The following is a 23,799-nucleotide window of genomic DNA, read 5'->3' as shown; positions in this document are numbered from 1 at the left end:
CTGCCCGTTAACCTGTCCCCATGTGGCACCCAGCACTGGCACTGAGAAAAGGAGAAAAAGGCACCATGTGCCTGAGGGAGGATAGTAGCCCTATTGCAATGTTGCCCATTTTGCCTAATTCACCTCTCCTTCTTATGCTTTTCTATCACTGCTGCCCATGTTTCTCCCACCACCGATGGCCTTTTTCAGTTCACTTCTGCCTCAGACATGTTAATTTGCATGTTTTTCAGGCTGTATCTCATTTCACTCCCCGCCATGCTTCTGTTCTCACTGGGTGCCTTTGTATTAGTCCTTTGTCCTGGCAGGTGTTTGCAGCTTGTCCTAGTTTAATATCTTCTGCAAGTCTCATTGTTTACTTCCATCTTCTGCATCCCGATGAAGCTGTTTGGGAAAAGGGGCATATTGTGGGGGTACCTTGGCAGACAGCCCCCAGCACATGGCTCCCAGCACTGCAGCAGCACCTGGGGACATGAAGCAGGATTCGCCCTGAGCAAACCACACAAGGAACCCATGACATAAATATGGGCTTTGCATTTATTTCTTACTTGTCAGCAACTGCTGAGCACAGGCTCAAGATAAAGCCATGCAAATGATTTATGGGCTGTAACTAATATTCTAAGACAAAAGACAAACTGATCTGTGTGTTGAAGGGGCAGTGAAGGTGCAATTAATTATCTAACAACTTACTCTCAATCTTCTACTTCACAACAAAAAAGGAGATGTAAACATGATCATGACCTGACCTGTACGACCAAATCAGTGTGCAGTATAAGTGCAGATTCGTAATTAAATATGTGTGGCAAAATTGCTCTGATAGGCACCTACACCTGTTTATTGAGGCTAAGGCGAATAAATAAAAGCATAGTGTAATTACATGACCCTTAAAACAGTAGAATGTCTTACCTAGAAAACTACGTGGGTAGGAATATTTATGTCAGCACAGCTAGAATAAAATGCTTCAGTTTAGGAATTCAACTAATGTTTTTTACACTGTTCTTCCGAAACAGATATTTTGGCAAAAAAAGTTATTTTCCAAAGAACACTTTTGCAGTTTGTTCGTAAAAAAAAATATACAGTAGATTATACTTCAGAAATAAAATCTTATTGCTTCTGTGTCTTTTTTTTTTTTAAACTGAAGCTGCTCACCGAAGTTAATTATATTATAGCTGCATCTTTTGGCAAGCATGTTAACCACTGAAACAAATGCACACATTGTGCTACTGTCCATAAGGAACAGAAGGTGAACTTAACCCATGCAAAGGAGCCCAGTCCAATTTCCTGAAGGCTTGTAGAGATCCTAGACATGCTGATAGCCACCTGCCAACATTTTAGATGAGTGGGACTACCCACTGATCTAAATCAAAGAAAACACCCGAAGAAGTGAAAAATAGCTCCTCTCACCTGGTCCTGCTTAGCTGTTACCTGTGTGGTGATTACCATGATTATGGTAATATGCTTTCCCAGCCTTGAAAGCAAATACAGAGGAGGAGGCGGCTGCTGCTGCTCTTATCTCCAGTGCTGGGAGGAGCTGTGAAAACATCTTCATCTGGCATCTGCAAAATGTCCCTGGCCGAGCCCCAGCCTGGGACAGCACCTGGGACAGCATCTGGGCCAATTTGGACCACCCCACTGTCATCTGACAGAGCCAGGAGTTTTATGGAGTTTATAGCATGAGAATGGGGCTGTGATTGCACGTGGGTTCCATTTGCACATCAGACTGGCTGGCGTAGTTAATTTAGTATAAAGCAGCTTATGCCAAAGACATAAGCAAGCACAAGCCCATGTGTCCTGGAGGAAAAAAAAAAAAAAAGACTTCTTAAGGCTACTTTTGGACCCAGAATTTGGGGCATGTAGTCCTGTGCTGTAGCCGCAGAGGGGGGACATTGTCTTTGGGAGCATACGAGGGTCTGCAGATGTGAAAAGACCATTCAGCTGGGGAAGCAGCTGGGCTGTAATTCACAATGTTTCCTTAGACAACCATAACAGATGCAGCAAAACTGTCCTGTCAAGAAGAATGGGACATGGTAAATAACCTTCCCATGCAGATGTCTTTCCCAGTGATCTCACTGAAACAAAAAAAAAAAAGACTCTGAAGGAAAAAAGCTGAAGTATGGTGGAGCACGATGCTCCATGGGGATTCAGCTTCACCAGAGTACCACAAGGTTAGAGAGTGAAAGGGGAGGGCAAACAAGCTGCAAGAAAGAGGAGTAAGAATTGTTCCCCAGTTAAAAGATATTTGTAGGAAAACCAGCCAGGACTTCAAGTTTACAGAGACGAACCTTTCAGGTGAGCTGGCAGACAGAGAAGGGCTGAAAGAAGAAAAATAATTCAGTGAAATAAACTCTCCACGGAGTTGAAGACTTGCTTTTCTGCCAAACAGTCCTGGTTAGAATAAAGTCTGTTTGGAGCTTATCACCTCCCTAAATTGGTTTGGGATGCCTCTGTGACAATTGCTGAGTGGAGAGCATGACACTGTTTCAAGAAGGGAATGGGAATAATTCAATAATGTTGAGAACAGATGAATATGGTGGGTTAACCTGATACTAAGGCCAGGGTGTCCAGCAACGCAAGGTAGTTTAATCTTAGATACAGAGTTGGCCATAGCCTTCACCAGGTACTCTTTGATTAAATACACTTAAATGGACCATATTTGTTGAACTAAATAAAAAATATTTTTTCCATGTGATTCAGAAACTCCTTCTGTTCTTTTATCATCCATGCTTTACTGGTATTTTTCTTTCTATAGCTTTCCAGGTATACTTTGCAACTACCTGAAGCCATGCAGTCTTGGAGTCATACACTGCTGAAGCTAATGACACACTTGCAGTCAGAGGGCTTAGTGAAAACAGGGGTCCAGGGCAAAAGCCAACTGTGAAATGTGAATCAGCTCCACAAAAAGGCAGTGGAAAAACTGGAAAAGCACATGGCTGCAGGCAGGAGAAGAACAGACCAGCTCTTTAGGAATAAGTTATTGAACAAATCACTCCCTACTAAAGATGTTGTTTACTCAACTCCAGAGATGACAAGACATATCAGGAGGAGGCAGCAAGCTGCTGAGTTTTTGCACTGACATGAATCACAGAATCACAGCATGGATAGGGGATCATCTAGTCCAGCCCTCCTGCCCAAAGCAGCGTCAGCTACAGGCAGGTTGCCCAGGTCAAGACATGGAGAGTCCACAGCCACTCTGGGCAACCTGTGCCAGTGTTTCACTAACCTCACAGTAAAATGTTTTCTTGTGTTCAAGCAGAATTACATGTGTTTCAGTTTGCACATTGACTCTTATCCTGTCACTGGGCACCACTGAGAAGAGCTTGGCTCAATTTTCTTCATTCCCTCCCATGAGGTATTTGTATACATTGGTGAGATCCTCCTGAGCCTTCTCTGGACTAAACAGTACCAGCTCTCTCAGCCTGTCCTCATACAAGAGATATTCCAGTCCCTTAATCATCTTAGTAGCCCTGCACTGGTTTTGCTGCAGCAGTTTCACATCTCTCTTCTACTGGGGAGCCTAGAACTGGACACAGCAATCCAGGTGTCCCATCAGTGCTGAGGAGTGAGAAGGACCACCTCCTCCCACCTGCTGGCAGCGCTTCTTCTAATCCAGCCCAGGATCCTCCTGGCCTCCCTTGCAGCAAGAGTGTGTTAATGGCTTGTGTTCAATTTTGTGTCGTTTTCCAGCTGATCAGCCCCAGCTTGTCCTGGTACCTGGAGTTATTCCTCCCCAGGTGCAGGACTTTGCATTTTCCCTTGCTGGAAAGAAAGAGGTTCATCTCTGCCCATTTCTCTAGCCTATCCAGGAGTGGGAAAGTGAGGGATGAAAAGAAGGGGAGACAGAGGCAGAAAATATAAACATTTTATGAAAATGAAGAATTTTGCAGTTTACCTTGGTGGAAAATCCCTGCAACTTCAGCTCAGACAGAATAGCATAGCGCAGCATGGAATAGTTCAGTTGGACTTGACCTACAATGATCATCTAGTCCAATAGCCTGACCAATTCAGGGCTGACCAAAAGTTAAAGCACATTGTTAAGGGCATTGTCCAAAAGCCTCTTAAACCCTGACAGGCTTGGGATATCGACTGCCTCTCTAGGAAGCCTCTTCCAGTGTTCTCAAGTTAAGTCAAGCTCACATTCTTCAGTTTTGTTTTGTTTTGGTTTTCTTCCTTGAAGAACTAGTAATCTTCAAAAATGCCATCATGATTTTCACCTGTGGCTTCTCCTGATGCTATTTTGTTGGATCCAACTTGTTTCTACTCAAATCTGTCCTGATGAGAACAGGTGCAACTCAGCTGAAATCATGATGACTGTATATAGTCCCATATGTCCCTTCAGAGTGGAAAAAAAAATATTACTATCTAGTAAACTACAAAGAAAAATCAAATTTGTGGTTTCAGTGACTTTTGCTACTTTGTGTAGTCTGAAAAACACATTTTGCTCTTGAAGCTTGACAACAGCTCATTGAAGAGAGCCAATAGGTTTTCAACAGTCTGTATTTAATATTAAATGTCTCTATATCTGCAAGCATAAACTAGTAATGGGAAACATATCACTGGGAACAAACACCCACCTCAACCTGTGGTCTCCTCTCTGGTTTTGATTAAATTCCTGTATTTGCAGCAAAGGAAGCAACAAATTTATGACTTTGTCAGTAAGAGAAGATAGGTGAACGGTTGCTCCATCTTGATTTACAGTTAATTTATTTTTATCTAGCAGTCAACACACCAATACATTCTGTTACAGGGTTGGGATTTGGAAGAGCTTTCAGAGAGGAAATAATGTTTCCTGATGCCTTTTAAATAGTTAACTCTTTTCCCATGGCCTGTCATCAATTACAGTGAAAAGTGACTTACAAGAAATTTTTGTCTAGATGAATAAAATATTCCAGAGACTAAATACATTCATAAAACCAATTTGGCTCAGAGAATGTGCAGGTTTAAGTTCTTTATATGTCAGTAAGTTCTTTGACCTTGGTAAGGAGCTAATCACCACTGAAAATCATGACCGCATACCATACTGTAGGTTCACTTTTAAAAATTCAAAACATCAACTCCAACATCATCTGTGTGTTGGTTGGCACTGAATAGCTGTATTTCTAATGATTATATTTACATTGGGCTTTCCAAATTTCTCTTTTAAAGCCTGTGTAGTTAATGGCAAAATGTGTTGCTCATGAACGCATTGACAGAACAAATCTGGCTGGAGGTCTTCAGCAGATCCCTACTCCATCAGCCTGCTGGGCAGCAGCACCAAGCATGGGGACAAGAGTTGCTGTTCGCTCCTGCCCATCGCCCAGAACCGTGTGTGCTGTCACACCAGACACAGAAAGAGCAGTGACATTTCCATACCATTCCTCGGGTCTCTCCATTGATGAGAGCAGGCTGACAGAGCTGTGGTGGTTCAGCCTGGACGAGAGAAGGCTCCAGGAAGACCTTATTGTGGCCTTTCAGTACCTAAAAGGGCCTATAGGAAAGATGGGGACAGACTTTTTAGCAGGGCCTGTTGCAATAGTACAAGGGGTAATGGTTTTAAACTGAGGGGAGATTCAGACTAGGCACGAGGAGGAAATTTTTTACAATGAGAGTGGGAAAATACTGCAACAGGTATTCCAGAGAGGTGGTAGATGCCACATCCATGGAGACATTCAAGGATGGGGCTCTGAGCAGCCTGATCTAGTTGAAGATGTCCCTGCTCATTGCAGGAGCATTGGACTAGATGAGCTTTGAAGGTCCCTTCCAACCCAGACTATTCTATGATTCTATGTCCATTCTGATTCTATGAAAATGTGGAAGGACTTGAGTGGCAGGACCAGGCTTACACGGTGGAGTACGGACAGTGAGGAATTGCACAGCACAGTGTGGACCTGCAGTCCTAGCAGATCACACTTGGCATTTCAAATAATTTCTTCGATCGTTTGGCTTGATTTAATTCCAAGTTGACCACAGGATCCTGTTCACAGAGCTGCTAGTTATTTTACTGCAGAAATTGAGTGCTGGGTTACATTTTGGGCAGGGATAAATCAACCTAGACTGTGGCATCACAAAAAGGAGCGAAATTGTGAAAGACCATCCATTTTTCATGCCCCCATCTCTGGCCCTTCCTTATGCTGATGGGGAAAAGGTGCAGAGCCACTGACTTTTTCCTTCCCATCTCTTCCTACCCCCTGCAGGTACACCTTGCACCTTCTGAGGGTCAGAGCACAGGTCTGCCTCAGCCATTATGCAGCTCCTCGTGTTCCCTCTCCACCCCAGAAGCATTTCTGTAATCAAAGGACAAAATCTGTCCCAGAAAGTTCTCACCAGTACAAGAAATTTCTGTCCCTGCTGGCCTTGATCACTTGAGCACAAGCATCTTGTGCATAAAGGACAGTTACAGCAGCTGTCGTTGTTGTATGTGGATCTTCTAAAATAAATGACCGGTTTGTACTGATATCCATTAAGAATAAGCTACAGGATCAGCAAAGGATCAGTTGTGTGGTATTTATGATTCAGCAGCAAAAGCTGCCCCCTGGAGGAGCAAGTCATTAGGCAAATGAGATGTAACGAGGTCCAAAAATACCTCCACACATCCAGCAGTGAGCTTCATTGTTGTAGTCACTTTACTAAGTTAACCAAAGAGATTCAAAAACTGAAATACAGATACTTTACACAGAATGAGTTGGTAGTACAAATAAACAGAAGTAACATTCTTCAAGAAATGGATTTTAGTTGTGTTTTACAAACATCAATAAATACTGAAAAAAACATGAGAATTAAAACAGAAACAATAACATCAACAACTTTAAACTGTCCCAAGGACTATATTTATAATTTCAGATGATTATTGATACTTTTGCAATAGGGATTTCATCCAGAAGTCCTTATCTAATTAAAAATGGAAAAAGAATAGTAGTCAGCATATTACTGATACAAAACCATAGAAGGGATCACAACTAGAGCAGAAAAACAACACATCCAGTGAGAACCACATTACAATTTGGCAGGAGTATTCTTAATGAACACCATGTATGTGTGACGAAGACAGTATCACTATTACAGGCATGAAATGATGAGTGAGTGTCATTATCCATTGTACAAAATGAAAACAAACATTAGTAAAAGGGGAAATGAAGACTAGAAAAGGAAAGTTAAAAATCAAAAACAAAACCAAAAAACAAACACAAAGGAAACTTTAAAAGCCACCTCTTCATAATAGTCTAAGGCAAATGTTGCATGCACTACCTCCCCAAGAAACTAGACAAAGCTCTTCCATCCCCCGTGCATTCCCTTTCATTTAGTTTCATGAAGAAAGGTTGGAGAGAGCAGAGCGCTGGGAAGAAATGCTACAAACCTCTAAATTAGTGAAAGAACTTCCAGCATCACTGTTATATTCTGGGTAGGAGGAACTGGAAGAAATTATGTTTTTCAGCCTCTGAAGTGCAATGATCAATAGCAAAAGGAGAAAAGCTAAGAGACTAAGGAATATAGAAACATAGACATAGACGTTGGATAGACGGCCAGGCGATGAATCCACTGAAGTTGAAAGGGATGTGGGATACAGCTCCAGAAAAGTCCCATTTTCCATGTTTCCTACAAATCCAGATGAAGGGTCGAGTTCTGACATTTTTGGGTTTGTGTTTTAAAAACCACAACAGATCTTGGATTCAAAGATAGTTTTAGCAGCATAACCAAGGGTTTATTTTAGGCAACTATTTTCTATTTTTCCATCACCATGAAGAGATGACAAGTCAGCCAGTGATCAAATTTATCCTTTACTGATCAAACCCAGGACAATGTAAGATTGTATCCTTCAGAACTGTAAGAAAGAAAAGAAAAAAAAAAAGGCAATATTAATTTACTGGTAGATACTGTGATGTAATGTGCACCTGAACCAACCTACTTCCTCAGAGTTACAAGTTATTATTCCTTAGCACAGAGTTGCAACTCTTAAAGCATTAGATAACAGCTATCTTTATATCTCTATTTTCCAAAATGCAGGGATTAGGAGAAATCCTACCCATCAGTGAATTAAAACTTACCCTTCTCCATCATGAGCTGTTTAACTGAGGAACAGCACAATCAAAAATGTACGTTATATGGAATTTTTATTGGAATCCAAATTTATCTTGTGGATGAAAACTAGTCAAGGAACAAAAAATCCCTATCAAGGCTTCAGATCCCCGACCTAGAACAAGGCTGCTCCACACCATGATGGATGACAAATCCACTGCCATTAGCCACTTACTCCATACTGCCTTGCCAGAAGTACTCAAAATGAGAAAATCTGCCAGACCTGCCTTCTTACTATATATTTATGAAATAGATCAAATGATTTCAAAGATCAAAAGGCATCTTGCTCTAATGCTGCCACGGGGATCTCAAGGGCAGGCACGGTTCAGTGAACTGTTGCAGCTTCTGACACCTATAAGCAAAATCCCAAGGGAGCGGGCAGCCCCGGCAGCTCAGCGGACGTGAGGGGACTATCCAAAGGCAGTGAACGCTAACAGGGAAGAGATCCCATCTTTCAAAAAGCTTTGCCACTAGCCACTTTGGGTTGGAACTTGGAAGCTCGGGTGCTGGCAAAGGTTAGAGTAGCAAAGGATGAGCAGATCAGGGTAAAAGCTGCTTTTCTTTAAACTGACATGGTCAGTCCCCAGGTGCAGTCTGAAAGCGTAAGAGAAGGCCTGGTGATAGGGAGTCGCTTGCACAAAGCTGACATGCTGTAGCTGAATTACATGGCGTAACCCCTTGCCTTTGTTGTGATACAAAACAGATAATTCAAAGCACAAGCGGGTAGGAAATGAAGCTCATTTTCTGCATATAATTGTCCACATGCAATCTTTCTATCCATCCATCCATGGTCAACCTCTCACTGCAGATATTCAGGCACTACAGGGAAAGGCAGCAAGCTTTCCTCTTGCTAGGAAGACAATATCCGTACAGAGCTACATTCCCAGCATGGTCCCTCTCATCTTGATCTTGCTTGCAGCATCGTACTGTGGTCCCAGTTCAATACAATTATCTCTAAATCACAGTTAGAGGCTTTGAGGAAAATCCCACTGATTTTCACGGTAATGTAGAGCAAACACTGTCAGTGTTAGCCAGAGAGACAGAATCAGGCCCTTAAAGTAACGATGTGACAGTCTGGGGTCTCTCCTACTGTTTGTGACACAACTGCCCAAGTGTCTCTCTGAGTTCCCATGAAAGTGTCCCAGCACTGCTCCCAGCAATGTTCTGCCTTATAATTTTTTTCTTTTAAAACATGCTACCTCTGCTGACTTAGTAAAGTATCTCTTTCTTCAAGAGGCCAACACTTTTTGATGCCAGATGTGACCACAGAAGCACCAGCCTGAACTAAAGGCACTTAAGAAGGGTAAGTTATTTTTCTGTTGGTGTCGTTTCTTCCCTGAGAACACAGAAGCCTTGGAGACACCCACTGAAAATGCTAAGAAGTTTGCTTTGCAGTCACTGAAGTTATTTGCATAGTTACCCACTTTTGCACTGTAAATTAAATTTAGGAGGTTATGCTATATGCTGCAAATGCCTCAGTAAGCAAGGACTACATTAAGCAGTAGGTAGAATCTAATTCCATGTTTTTAAACCCTATTTTATTTTCTGTACCTCAGAACTACATCTATGCGACTATGTAAAAGAGGTTAAGGCTATTCCCTGGTTTTGGGGACAACTTGTGTGCCACACTGCATTAACATGGCTAAATTCCTTTTTATCCCTGTGGACAGGATGGCCAAATCACAGCTGCCTTTGAGAATGAACGATGGCTAACCCTAACCCAAAATACATCCCGGCATTGCTTGGAGGGTCCTAGTTGGCCAAAACCATGCCAGGAGGTGTGCTTGCTAATTCACCAGGAGAGGTGATGACAAGCCTATGCCCTGGCCTGGATTAATTTACTAGAACATACTTATCTATATTTTAATGGATAAAAGGTTACATTCCAGATGTTGTTTTATTGTTTATTTATTGCAGTTATTGTTTTATTGTGGAGCTTTTGGTAGTCTTAATCAAGCATCCTGATAGCCTACAAGAAACGCAGTACAAAAATGCATCTGCAAATACCATATAAAAATATTCTTACTCTTGTAGTACATAACTCATATTAATGCATAAAATATACTAACTCCAAACCATTTATAACTCTAATAGTATTTATCTCCACAAGAAAAAGTGTTTATTGTACTTTGTGAAATAATTCACAACAGACTGAACAAAGAGAGATCCTTATGAGATTATACTCCTTTTGAACTGTCTTAATTTAGTGATCCAAAATTACCTAACAGAACAAAACGTGTGTGTTTCATGTTCTGGAAGTAGTTAAGTGTGTTATAGCCAATTTATCCTTTTTAAAAGATAAGCTTTGATATAGAAGACGTTTATCCTCCATTACTTGTCATAATGAAAAGCAGATCCATTATTAATTGAATTGCTCTATAATAACTTAAGGAATTAGTTCCCATAAATTCTTTAACACTCCAGAAGTTAAAAGCCTTTAAATTCCTCACAAATTTGAAATCCGCTATGTTTTACTTTTACCATTAACGGTTTTGGCCCTGGTACAAGGAAGAACTTTGGCATGGTACTTTCTTTGAAGTTAGTGGAAAATTTATGATCTTAAGTAGGACTAATCAGAACCTCACAGTTAAGCAGAGACGTGACTGCTTTGCTAGATCAGAGCCTTTATAGGTCTAACAATGTCATCTGGGCTATTTTTAACAGAGTATTTTGTAGAGAGATCAGAGACACTGTAACTCTGATTCCAAATTACTATGACCCAGATCCTAGTTGCCTCACTCACACTGTGTAGTGATGTGATGTGTAATTGAATCTCACCATAAAATGTAGCTTCAGCTAAAGTGGCTCTTTGGGTAACATTTTAGGAAGAAAAAAAAAAATCTTTGTTGTTTTAATCACACATTTAAAAATATGGACCTAAAGTGTAAGGTCCTACTCAGTCTAAAAGGATTTTAACAACCATCTGTACCCTGTTGGCAAAAAACAGCACAATCATACAGAGTGTGGACGTTATCTGGTCCTGACATCTGAGTTGTATTCACAAGAAAGGTACAAAATGCATACAGAAATCACATGGATCTGATTCTGATCCCTGATAACGTTCCCTGGTGCTGTTCCAGCATTGCAATCCTGCCAGAGAGCAGCCAGGCCGGCTCAGCCAAGGATGCAAACACTGTTTTGGACTGAAATGCAGCTATGTGGTCCTAGGGCTGCAGGAACCTCCACCATGCTGTAAATCAGACCTCCCAGCCTTCAAGTGGGGGACCCACAAGCAGTTTTATTCAGTGCATCAGGGCTACCACTTTGGATCAGGTTCCTGCTTCTGCCAGGAGAAGAAAGTAAGTGGCGTAACCATTTGTCTCTCTCATCCTGATCTTCCCAAAGAAATAACCACCAATAAAGCCAGATGTCAGCTTCACTTTCTTGGTTGCTAATTGCTTTTGTGTGTTTCTGAAAACTAAATACAACATCAAAACGTCAAGCCCAAAACTGTCCCCCAAAAAATTATCGGGAATTTTGTCACTGACTTCAAAGTATAATGGCAAAATAGAAAGTGGCTGACTACAATAAACCCCTTGTCTTTCAGAGAGCTGTGAACTGATGAAGAAATTCAACCAGGGAACTGAAGTTTTCAGATTCTGTAGAGGTCCCTACCTTTCACTCTTCTGTTTTTGGAAAGTTGTGTTGGTTAAAGTCAAAGACTGAGTTTAAAATGCTGTTGCTGAAGAAGAGGAACACTGACAGAAGAAGGATCCCTGAATAACCAGTTCTGAAAACTCCTGGGACAGGAGAACTGTGACCTGTCTGCTGAGGGACTTCCATTTGTGTGGTGTAGCTGGATCTGGCTTAACTAGTAAGTCTCAGATCATACTCTGCCTTTCCAACACCAGCTGAGTTTTCCAGCTGCTGTTACTCCACTGTTACACAGCCTTGCTGCTCTGAAGGACAAACTGCTTAGATAAATTCACTCATTTCAGCACACTACTCACAGTACCAAGAAGGCACAGACTCCACCACCACTCTCTGGTGCTTTTAGATGTACAAGAGAGTAAAACCTTGTTCTGTTGCTTCAGTCCACAAATATGAAGTGTGGCACACAAGGAAAAACTCTGCTAGGCACATGGTGTCATTTGTATACTCTCACTTTTCAGCCACCACTATGTGAGAGGTAAATCCCAGGTACCCTGCAGTATCATGCCTGGGTAGCCATACCAAAGCTGTCAACTGTCTGCATCTTCGATGGCACCTGTAATGAAACTTATTTTTTCAGAAAATGGAAATGTGGTCAGGAGCAGAGGCCTCATCAATTAGCATATGCTTTGGGTGCCAAATTATATGTAACAGGTGCAATTTAATCTTGAGCATCACTGAGATAGTAGTTGTCACCTTCCAGTTCAGTCTAAGGTGAATGTTAAATGAGACTGCAGCACTCTCCAGGATAGCAGGCAGTAAACAGAGAGCTTTTTCATAGTCCAAATGTCATAAATCCTTTACCATCTAGTTGCCTGTATTGTATTTCTCTGCATATCTTGATGCAACAAGTCTATTTCTCCAGGCTCAGTGAAATATAATTTAACAGAGCATACTCACAACCACTGAGGCCCTAAAAACTGAGGAACAGGAAGCGAAGGTAAGTCTGGTAGATTCATTTTCTGAGGAGTTTATCAGCCATAGATAAGCTCATTGTTTTCTTGGTTCTTCCTGGCTTTTTGTGAAAACAAGCTGAGAAATACCCTGGCTATTTCAGAAGCTTCAACACGTTAGAGCATAGAGGCAAATTGACATCAAAGGAAATAAGCGTTTTTAAGCTATATAAACTAATATTTTTGTCACAATCTCCCATCAACTCTTTCTTTACAGGTAGAAGGTATTCTAAAAAGCCCTTATTGTAAACAACTCCTAACAGAGGAGAGATTAATTGTCTTTACTGCAGTTACAACTGTGAGGTCCCTTGTTCAATCATATGCTATCATATCCCATCCATATACTGGTAATTGTGCCTGCCTGCCTTCCCTAAAAACTTAGAACCCTTTTGGCTGTTTTCAGCCCAGTGTATATGGATGAGTGCAACATAAGGGATAGATTACTACCATCTTCTTCAAAATATGGGCCTCTGCAGAGGGCAAGGAATCACTCGCTGACCCAGGTTAGCTGAAGAAGCTCATCCACGTCAGATGTCCAGGGATGCCAGCAGAAGGAGCTTCTGGCCACCCAGTTTCATTATCCCTGCACATGCTGTCCTCCTGCAGATCCAGCTGCACATATGTGTCCAGTGAGACACGGAGATGAGGGTCGAAGAAGCGGACCCGCACTAGTGGAACAACGTGCCCACAAGGGATGACTTGAGCCATTCAAGGACAGGAAGGATCTGATGGTTAGAAGATCCTAGATGACACCAATATGACTGGCCATTAATCTGGCTAGTAAATGGCAAGGAAAGGGAGATGCGTTGCAAGATGGTATTCTGGGTTTGTGCAAAAATGTCTTATTCTGTATGAGGCAGACAGCTCTTTGTTTTGAGTGGGTGAGGGGAGGCAGAGGACATCCATTAGAGATGACACTGAGTATCTCTATGACAGAACTCACTAGTGTGTTCTGTGCTCTCTTCTGCCCTTTTAGAAAGTTAAAGCAGGAGTCAGCAGATAGTGATATCATCCCCTTATGACCTGAAACAAGAACCACCTCTCCTTTGTTCAGCATCAGGGCAGGAACAACAGGAGGAAGACTGTGCAGGTTCCCAGGTGATACAGCGATGTCAGTTCCAGGATGAAACCTCCTCATCCCTAAAGGTCTCTTGCCCTTCAAGTTCTCTTATCATAGTGATTACTTCTAAAAGCTGGCAGCGAGTTTTCACTAGATCTATTAAAAAAATTAAGGTTTCTCATGACCTTTGCTAATTTGATCTATGTATGGAGGCCAGCAAGCTTCTGGTTTAATTTTTTTGTCTTTGTTTTGTATATTTATTTCCCTTACCATATAGGACTATATCGCCACATATAATCCTTCCAGCTAGCATGTAACACAAAGCATTTAAAGCCATTAAAAATATGTTTGTATGCTTATACCAAAAGACTGAATGGACTTTATATAAAGGGAACCTTTCAGCTTTGAAAGCAATTTACTCTAGACTGGTAAAATGTAGCAATTTAACATCACACAACTACACTAGACAGTAGATCTAGACAGAAAAATAAGTTAACAACATTCCATTGAAAATGTAATTAGGAAAGGCAAAGAATAACTGCTCGCTTGGGGTTTAACAAGGATACGATCCTTAATACTTCTTGAAAAAAAAAAATGACTCAAAAAAAAAAAGAAGTACACACATGGAGAAGGAAAAACTATTTCCTGCCACAAGCAAAGTCTTGCTCTTAATTTATTACCTAATTTCATTTTTATTATGATTTAATATTATTTAAACATGACTTTTAAAATCTAAGAAAACAAGTGCCCAGATGGCTTGTTTGCAGGTTAAAATCAAGTTATATTTTGTTTGGGGTTTTGTGTGGGGCTGGGAAAAGAAACTCACAGAGCTATAAGCATACTTAGATTAATTCAGGTAGGATCAAGTGCTTGTATCATTTACATTTCCCATGAATCCGCACATTATAGAGATATTTATGTCAATGTAAAGCAAAGACATCATGACCTGGGATCAGACCTACAGACTGTCAATTGAATCTGCTCCTTATAAGTAAGAGAAAAACAAGGAAAGTGAATGAATAAAATACTTACAAGCAGGAAGATACAGGGATGCAAGCCAAATGTCCAATGCGCAGGATGTGGTTGGTTATCACAGACGAATCTAAAGGGACTGCATGCTGAGAACAGCCCCTATAAAAAACCAAATCAAAGCTGAAGAGTTTAGTAACAACTACATTAATGAAAAAAAAAATGTAAAGGGAGGAAAAGTCCTGAATTTTTACTGCTCTCAGTGCCACAAATTTCAGGGGAAAACAAGCCAACTGGAATCCTGGCTTATGTTTTATTTCTGCTAGCCACGTCCTTCTGCTGGCCAGTTATAGCATTGCATGTATAATATCAAAAGCATGCTTGCCTCTTGATCTCTGTTTTACAGCCATGCCTCAACACCTTTCTCTTCTTCTGTAGAGTGTTCCAGGACCAAGAGAACCTGCTGTCCCCTGGCACTGCTTTTAAGCACTGAACCCCTGTATCTGCCCTCCATTTCACATTGTTCCCTAAAGACTCCTGCCAGGAATCTGGTCGTTCTGGATTACACACCATTATTTATTCATTCTCTTTATTTTAGACAATCTGCAGTTTAAGTTCACTTACCTGAAACCCCCAAACTGAATACTGTATATGCACAAGGATAGCTAGCAGATCTTTGTGTGCTACATTCACTCAATACATAAAATTAAAATGTGGCCCCGAACTGTTTTTAATAAAGCAAATTAAATTGATTATATATGAAGAAACAATCCCAGGCAATGCAGATTAAAGCAGAAGTAGGGCCACTTTCAAAAAGATCCTCCCCGTTGGGAAAGAAAAAACACTTGCACAATCATTACACATCTCACAGCTCTACCCTTTCAGCACATTTGGTTTGAACTGCATTAGAGAAGCAGATCTCTGGGGATGAATGTTAATGCATTGTTGTGTTGCTTTCATCCCTTCAATCACTGAATCATTTATGGTTTAAGCCTGTCCAAGTTCAATAAAGAAAATTATCTAGTGCAGCTGTTAAAAGTCAGCACTATTGAAATCCAAATGTTTTGATAACATTGATTATACTAATGTTCCACCCAACAGGAGTCAGACAGCTTCCTGACCACCTCCCGTGCAGAAGGAGAGGTGGGAGGCTGCAGGTGAACCCCGAGGTTGGCTTTCCTGGCAATGGACCCAGCATGTTCTCTGGATGCGAGGACATGCACCCCATCGCCTTGCCCAGGAGCAGGTAGGCTGAGGCAGGTGGTGGTATTGGGATGGAGACAGGGATGCCACAGCCGCGACATACCTCTTCTCTGGCAAATCTGCCTCATGTAACAAAACGCTCGATCTTATGCCCTTCAGTTTTGTCTGCTCGTAGCAGAGACGCTTCCCTTCCCTTTGTTTCTTTCAGAACAGCTCTCCGGGGGGAAAGAGGCATGGATCTCTGCCATAGGGACTATACCTTTGAACAAAATAAATATAAATAATTTTGCTTATTTTCTATCTCTCTTCTGGTCTCTCCAGGATCTTCTTTAGTCCCTCTCCCCCCAGATACAGAGCGATGCTCCTGCCCATTTAGCCCTTCATTCAATACAATGCCTCAGTCCTCAGCAAGGTGAAGGGAACAGAGCCTACCAAATCTTGAGCTGATTAAGCATGCCAGAGATGCAGTGCAAAACACAATACATCCTCAAGTCTCTTTAAATGTGTGCATTCGTATTCAAATGGTGAATGTACACAGTTAGATGGAGAGGTCTGAGCTTTCAATTACCTTTGAAAAATACAGAAATATTGGTACCAGAACATCAATAAGCTTATTTACAGGAGACCCCTTGGCATACACAGTTGTATCCCACCATCCTTCATCCTTCTTGCACCAGCCTAATGTCTTTCACAGCTGCAGCAGTAGCCCACAGCCAGGCTTGCACTGACCAAGTTCTGGCACAGCAGGATTTGGCCCAAACACTGTATTTAGTCCCACTTCCAGTAAGACAGGTGGGGAACTGGGACCAATCTGTTCCCTGTGTCTCTCAGGATGTAAATGGGGAAAAGAGTCTCATTGCTGTACATCTGGGACCTCAGATGGGGAAATGGGATCCTCCCTGGTCCTACTTCTAGCATGGGACTGCGAGTCTGAATCCCACACAAAGGATATGCAGTCCTGAGGAAAATCAGTCTCCCTCATATGCTGGTTTGCTAAAAATAATTATTTCCCACTTTTGTTAAAAATATCAGAAGATTACAGCTTGCTGAAAAAAACAAACCGAACCAAAACAAACCAACAAACCCAAAAGCTCACTCTTTGCTGACCATAGTGTTGGGTCATATTTGACTTCTCAGTGTTCAGCCCCAGCTTTATTCCCTTTGTTCCCACTACGAATATCTTTTGTTCTCATTGGCCACTTTCAGACAAATTCAACCCCAGACAGAAAACTCAAAAGACAGTCGAGCTCCCAAAGTTTAATGACAGCAGATGATCAGGAAGAGGAGACACAAAGGTTCACACAGCCATTTGGTTCCCCCTAACAGCTTTAGATCTCAGTAATTGACTGCTATAGTCAGACACAGTCACTGAGATGTCACTGCCACAGTAACAGAACACAGATGCCTTTGGAGCCAGCAGGCTGGACAGGAGGTCCAGGGCAAGGTTAGCCAGGGAGGAGGGAGAAATCGGTGGCTATCAGGATTCTTTAATTTCTGCATTTTGTGGAATGACTTCTTGCTTGATCTCTTGCAACACCCAATTGGAAAGTTTTGTTTGAACAGAAAATTCAGTGTAGGGTGGAATGGCTGCTTAATAGGAAATGTACTTTTCCACAGGGCAAAAAGAAAAGAAGGTAAAAAAACCAAAACCAAAACCAACCAACCAACCAAATAAATAAATAAATCAGTTAAAGCCTGTTTCCCTCAGTGGAACAAGTATATGAAATTATTTCAGCTCCTTCTGTCTTGCCATTTTCTTTCATGGTTGAGACATCCCGTTCCTGCTACCCCTCCCCACAGAGGCTGCAAGTGGCTGTGTGGAGCATCCCACCAACTCTGATAAGCCTCTCGGGAGAAGATGCCACCCAGCACATTTTGGGGGGTGGTGGTGATGCAATTAATCTCAGAACAAACAAAAGTTAATTAAGCTTTGTTAGCTCATGCCTGGCTCCTGATAACCACCTTTTGTATTTGAGACAGCAGACTTCTCATAGGGCAGTGCTCAAGCTCCTCCACGTCATTTACTCAGAACAAAACATAGCAGCTAAAATATCAAGCCCCAGGGCAAGGCATCCTTGTTACCAGAGCTTGCTTTCATTCTCCATCACACTCACCTGTGAAGCCAACAACTTGCTCAGACTCTCAGGTTCAGCATCCCTCCAGGTAAAGGAGGAAAAACTCTTGGACATATCAGGCACTACCTCCTTCACCTACCAGGAATACAGTTTATGGACAAAATGTGGCTAAATCTGGAAGTGAATGGATTTAAGGTCTCTATTGTCGCCTTTAGTGCTGTGGCACGGCATCGGGCAGGACGAGGAGGCTGCATGGACAAGTGTAGCTGGCCCCCGTCCCTCACACTGCATGGGGGCACATCCACCCCCATCTCCGGAGCCCTCCCTGGAGACTTCAGCAAGGGGCTCTGCTGAACAATAAGTGGCCCTTAACTTTGCTAGTCAATGGGGTTATTAATCCTTAACTCATGAAGTTGTGAGTCAGTAAGTGGAGTCCAGAGTAATAAGAAAACACCTTCCTATGGTAAAATTCAGCTGACACACTGGCTTCAATATATTTTATAAAAACAAAGTGTATGGTCCATATCAAATTTGAAAATGTCAAGTGGATTTCATTTTAACCTCCTTAGAAATCCTGACACAATATAAAGCTAGGACAGAATTTTTGCATACTTGATGCAACAGAAACCTCTGTTAATTTTGTTTCAGATTTTTTTTCATCCCAAAGAAGCAGATTCAGTACCAACTATGTACTGTGAACTTAAATGTCAAGGGAATTTTAGGCACAGATGTGCTATCACAGTAACTCCACTTGCTGTAGCTCTGCATCCTGACTCAGGTGCCTCAGCCGGCTTTACCAAGAGATGTAAGAAAACAGATTTGTCCTTCAATTCTCTCTTTCCCCTCAATGGTATAACAGAAAAGATCTCCATCCTCACACCATTCCTTATTTTACCAATGCAGGTTGCAAGCCCTCCCTTGACAAAGGGACCATGGCATTATCATATCTGTATTTGCATGCATAATATTTAAATATTGTCACTGTTTGCAAAGCAGTCTGCAATAACTTATGCGAAGATACAACACTATCGCAAAGGGACTTGCGGTGAACGTGTAACGTGTAAGCATAAGGTGGCAGGGTTGCACCTGAAATGCCAAAAAGAGCAAGTGAGGATAACATAAACCATGGAAAGAGAGCATCTGCTGGTGCTAGATAGAGTGATCTGTGCAACATTGCCTCTCAGGTGTTCCAGCTTTAGAGGACACTGTTGTGCTCAAATCCAGAGCTAGACTAATTCCAGTGACAGGGATCGTGGCAGCACGGGTGAGGGCTTGTCTCACCATCTCACCAGACACCCAGTGAAGGCATCATGGCAAAAGCCAACGTGCTAGGACATATCAAGAAAATTAATGAAATTATGCACAAGGTGCCTATACGAAGCTATAAGTAAGCACAAGGTGAAGCTTGGGGAAATACAGAGGTGATAGCTTGAGGGAGACAGATGCTGAGAGCATGGAGTGATCAAAGCCCAGGGGGGTATGTCTCAGTAAAGCAGGAGAAGTGGTACATCACCTATGGGGAGACTATCGAGGACACTTGAAAGTGAAGCCTGCAACTGATGTATCTGGTGCAGGGGAGAAGGGGGAGCAGCAGAAGGACTGACAAAGAGGGGAGATGCAGCTGAAGCAGCAGGCTAAGAGGTGGGTTTTTGCGGCAGCGCCGTGGATCGACTATGCTGTAACAGGATTTCCTCTGCGCAAGCGAGGAGAAGGAGGTAACCGCAGTCATGAAGATACAAGGGGAAGAGTGCTTGCAAGAGAGTGCAGGAGGCAGAGGTGAAAATATCTTGACTTTTTAGTATTTAAATTCCAGTTTTCAGTCCTATCAGAAACACCAGATTTTTCAGTAACTTCTGGATGCACTCTGTCGTTGAACTAATTCCTCTTCTGCTTCACGTAGATGGGGCGCCAGGAGGAAAACTGTGCTGCTTCCTGCCTCTGATGGGGAATTTACAGAATACAATTTATAATTTGCGCTGCACCAGTAAGACCCAATTATGAACCAAGACACTTGGCAGACACAAGCTATCACAGTCAGCCTTTTACATCTGAAAAAGGTTAACAAGATGCAAATGGCAACAAATTCCTAAGCCAAATATATTCATATATGTACACTCACCGACTTAGTGATAATACTAGAGTACACCTGGATGCTGAAATAGCCCAGCATCCATTCCCCACATGTTAAAGGTCCTACAGCATTTCTTGTGCTGACAGCAATGCACACGTATTGGACACAGCAAGTAGCAGTCTGCAGGCAGGCGAGCCTGCACCCCAGAGCTGAGGAAAGCCAGGGAAACAACAGGGAGGCAGGGGTGACAAGCCTGCACCTCCTTCCCCACCTTGGGTGATGTGGGTAACCCAGTCTGAGGAAGAGGTGGGGAAGGAAGGCAGCCAGTGCTCAGCTATGATCAGCAGCAACCATCCCTAAGGGGAACAAGCACTTCTAGGCATCAGAGCAGAGAGAATGAGGCTGGTAGTTTCAGGTTGCCCCTCATTTCAGTCTGTTCAGGCACAGAAAGTCAGAGCAGGGTCAAAACAACCAAATTGTAAGTCAAAAAGCAAAATTATAAGGAAACAGACACCAGTCCTACATCTAGATCCCTTATCAGAATAAAACTGCCAGCGCTATGTACATCCTATATGGGCCAAATTTTATATATTTCTTATATTCATCTTTCTCTCATCCCGCTATAATTACCTGAGAATTAAATTTCATAATACTTAATATGCATTCCTAATTATATTTGCTTATATAACTGTTAATCAACGTGACAAATGCTCAGCCCTTTACCACTATTTTCACAATTTCCCTCTAACTGTTTAGCATTTGCAAGGGTAGGAAGAGTTTGCTTCACTTGCTCTGTCCCAAACTTCATTACCACTACTGAAACAATATTGTAGCAGCCTGCAGCTTTTAGCTAGACATAAGGTGTCTGGAAAGGGTGCATTTTTGTGCATCCATCCCATTTTCTGTTTCCACATTGTGCTGTCTAAGCTCAGCTCTTCACCCAGCACACTGGATAGGCATTTTACAATTTATTTGCAGAGAGAGCAATTCCTTTCCTGTCATCTTCCCACAAACAATATGAAAAAGCACACGGGTGGCAATCTAGGCTTTATACCCACAGAGCCAAAAATGTGCTTGCACAGTGATGACCCAACACACTGCACTATCAACCCCCCAGTCTGCAGCATCTTTCAGAAATGGAAACCAACCTGTGCCTCCCTTCTCTTGCATCCCTCCTTCCAGAAGCAGTGCACTCCCAGATGCTGTCCCCATGTACTCCCAGAGTGCTCCCCCTCCTCTGCCTCCAGCAAAAGCAATTTCTCCAAAACGTAGTGTTCATTCAGTTCAAACACTTTAACAACGCACAAAGTAAGGACAAAAATACGTTATTTCCAAAAGATATTCGGGAACAATCAAAGCACAGGCCTAACACATACCTAGGTTAAACGCATGTGAAAATCAAATGCCTTCGATTACGGTACACGAAAGATAAAACATTCAAAAGACTCTCCCGGAGCAGCAGCAGCCGGTGGGGCACGGAGAGCAGACGCTGCCCCCCGGGCGCACACCGGCTTCCACAATCCGCTGGGGGACCCTCTTCGGCACCGGACAGCGGAGCGGCTCAGCTCAAACCCAGGGCACGAAAAAAGCGCATCGGGATTTAGGCAGGGAGAGGAAAAAAAAAAAAACAAAACACAAAAAAAAACCAACCAAACCCAAAGTGCAGACCTCTCTTCCAAAGGGAAACGGCCAGATCCCGCCGGAATGCTTCGACTCAGGCGTAACCGGCAGCGCGGCTCCCTCCTGCCCGCCGCCGGGGCCAGCCCCGCTCACCGCGCCCGGCTCCCGTTGCCGCTCCGCTCCCGCCGCCGTCCCGCGGTGCCGCGGAGGGAGGGAGCACCGCCCCCGGCCCGCCCCTCGCCCGTCCCCGCCGCGCCGCCCGCCCGCCGGCCGCCCACCCCAGCCCCGGGGCACTGCGCGGCGGCTGAGGCTGGAGCGAGCGGGGGCGACGAGGGCAGCCGCTGCCCCTTCGTCGGGTCCCGGGGCGGTGTGTACTGTGGCAAGGGCGGGGGCCCAGCGTGGCGGTCCGGGCAAGGTGCTTCACTCACCTTGGGGGAGAAAGAAACGGCTCCGCCGTGCTGCTGAGAGGAGGTTGAAAGTCACCGGGATTTATCGGGCATCACATAAAGCGCACACACCGACACCTGGTTCCCACCACTCCGCGGCTGTCCTATAGCATATAACGCTGAAATGCGTATTATCAAGCTCCCGAGACTGATCCTTTTCCAGAGACCATGTGAAGTCTACACCTGACTGGGCAGAGCAGCCCAGGGGAAATGCAGGTTTCCCCGTGGCAGGAAGTCTGCGAGAGGGTCGGATCGTAGCACCACAACCAGGAGCTGGGCACAACGAAGGGGTGGGTTAGAAAAGCAGGCTCCCAGGGAAGGGAAAACTTGCAGGTGTCTTTCTGAAAACGCTTCCAAGTTTTCAGGAAAGCTGCTGAGACCCTCAAGGATGCTTTGGCATCATTTACACGGGAGGCAATTAATAGCCATGCCAAGACCAACTGAGACAATGCCTATAAAGTGGCACGAATGAGAACAAAATCTGGCTTTGCTAGTTTGTTTGGAGAGTGTCTTACCTACAGATACCACTTACTCTGGAATCAAATATTGGGAAAATGCTGGCTGGATGGGACACATTTCTTTCTGTGGACACTGTGGGAGGAAAGGCTCAGCTGGCTTCTTGTGCACTTGTCTCATCCAGTATGATTTTTTTGGCCAAATGACTTTACTGTGGGTTATAAATCAGTGATGAGCACTGTGAAGAGCAGATGGGGAGTTTAATGCACCCTCTGCAGCTCAGTCTTGTGTCTGGCTAATGTCCATGTGCAGTTCTGAAAAGGATGTTGGAAAAGGTTGTTCTTCATTTTAAATTGCTCTTTGGGAGCTGCACAGTTCGTAATGTGCTGCGGAGGCACTTCTGTGAGATGTGCTTTTTTTTTTCTCTACAGTTTCAGTGGAAGAGTAACTTGGGATGCCATGAAACAAAGCCAGTTTTGGGGGAACAAGACATACAAATAATAAATAAAACGCAAATCTTAAAGAGAAAATAATTCCCAAGGAGTAAACACATTTTTCCCATGATAATAACCTTTTATTTCAGTGACATACAAAAGAGATGGCTTTGACTTTCAAGTGGTAAAAATGCCATTTCCATATTTCACCTATGAAAAGGAAAGTCGATGTTTTTGTGGTTTTGAGGTTTTTTTTGTTTAGGTTTGTCTTATCAGGGGCTAAGTCAGGTATATGGTATATGTACACAAAAAGAATAGAGTATCAGTGTTTACTATGACATCCCTAACCTGAAAGAAGGCCACTGGTTCATTTCAACTTGCAGCCACTGCAGAAAAGGGCACATTTGACAGTGAGCTTCCTGATTATATGAGCTGCTGTGTCAGTAACACATAAAGCCTGATGAAACTGTAAGAAAAGGACTATCATAGACACACACCACTACTGGCAATGATCAGATTGCAGAGGTGAAGAACCCCACTGAAACCATTTTAACAAAAATACTGAGGATTTGCTATATCCTGTCTTATTTGTACACTCAGACTACAGGGCTCTTTGGCACAAGTCCTGTGTCTGGGAAGTCACTGGATATAAACAGAGGCAGCTGGTGAGCTAAAATTCTCATACTGATTTTGTGATATAGGTAGGGGCCCAGGTACAAAACTGTAAGGAGATGGGGAAAGCAGAAGTGGTGGAGCAGAATGTTTGAATCTTGAGAAAGAAGGCAGGAGAAATGCATCCTATGATTACAGCTGAA

The 23,799-nt window shown here is 43.0% G+C and overlaps 1 protein-coding gene across 5 annotated transcripts; it reads right to left on the bottom strand.

The window, feature by feature from the left end:
* Positions 1-7,041: 7,041 nt before the first annotated feature.
* Positions 7,042-22,248, bottom strand: SERTM1 (serine rich and transmembrane domain containing 1). 5 transcript variants are annotated; one of them, XM_065051947.1, is made up of 4 exons: positions 21,697-21,861; positions 15,986-16,141; positions 14,743-14,841; positions 7,042-7,792 (listed from the first exon to the last, which is right to left on the bottom strand). In XM_065051947.1, exon 4 carries the CDS (start codon positions 7,598-7,600, stop codon positions 7,277-7,279), a length of 324 nt encoding a protein of 107 aa, XP_064908019.1. In that variant the 5' UTR covers positions 7,601-7,792; positions 14,743-14,841; positions 15,986-16,141; positions 21,697-21,861; the 3' UTR covers positions 7,042-7,276. The 5 variants fall into 5 exon arrangements, with proteins under 5 accessions (XP_064908019.1, XP_021156186.1, XP_064908008.1 ...); XM_021300511.2 differs by lacking the exons at positions 15,986-16,141; positions 21,697-21,861 and adding an exon at positions 22,077-22,248; XM_065051936.1 differs by lacking the exon at positions 15,986-16,141 and having other exon boundaries at positions 21,697-21,920.
* Positions 22,249-23,799: the final 1,551 nt, after the last annotated feature.

Source organism: Columba livia, chromosome 1, assembly GCF_036013475.1.
Source record: "Columba livia isolate bColLiv1 breed racing homer chromosome 1, bColLiv1.pat.W.v2, whole genome shotgun sequence".
Taxonomy (NCBI): domain Eukaryota; kingdom Metazoa; phylum Chordata; class Aves; order Columbiformes; family Columbidae; genus Columba; species Columba livia.
Note: the sequence above shows the minus strand (reverse complement) of the source record. Positions and strands in the feature narration are given on the sequence as shown.

What these genes read in the sequence shown, in the direction of transcription:
- SERTM1 (XM_021300511.2), bottom strand. Translation starts at nt 7,600, where the DNA reads ATGTCAGAACTCGACCCTTCATCTGGATTTGTAGGAAACATGGAAAAT.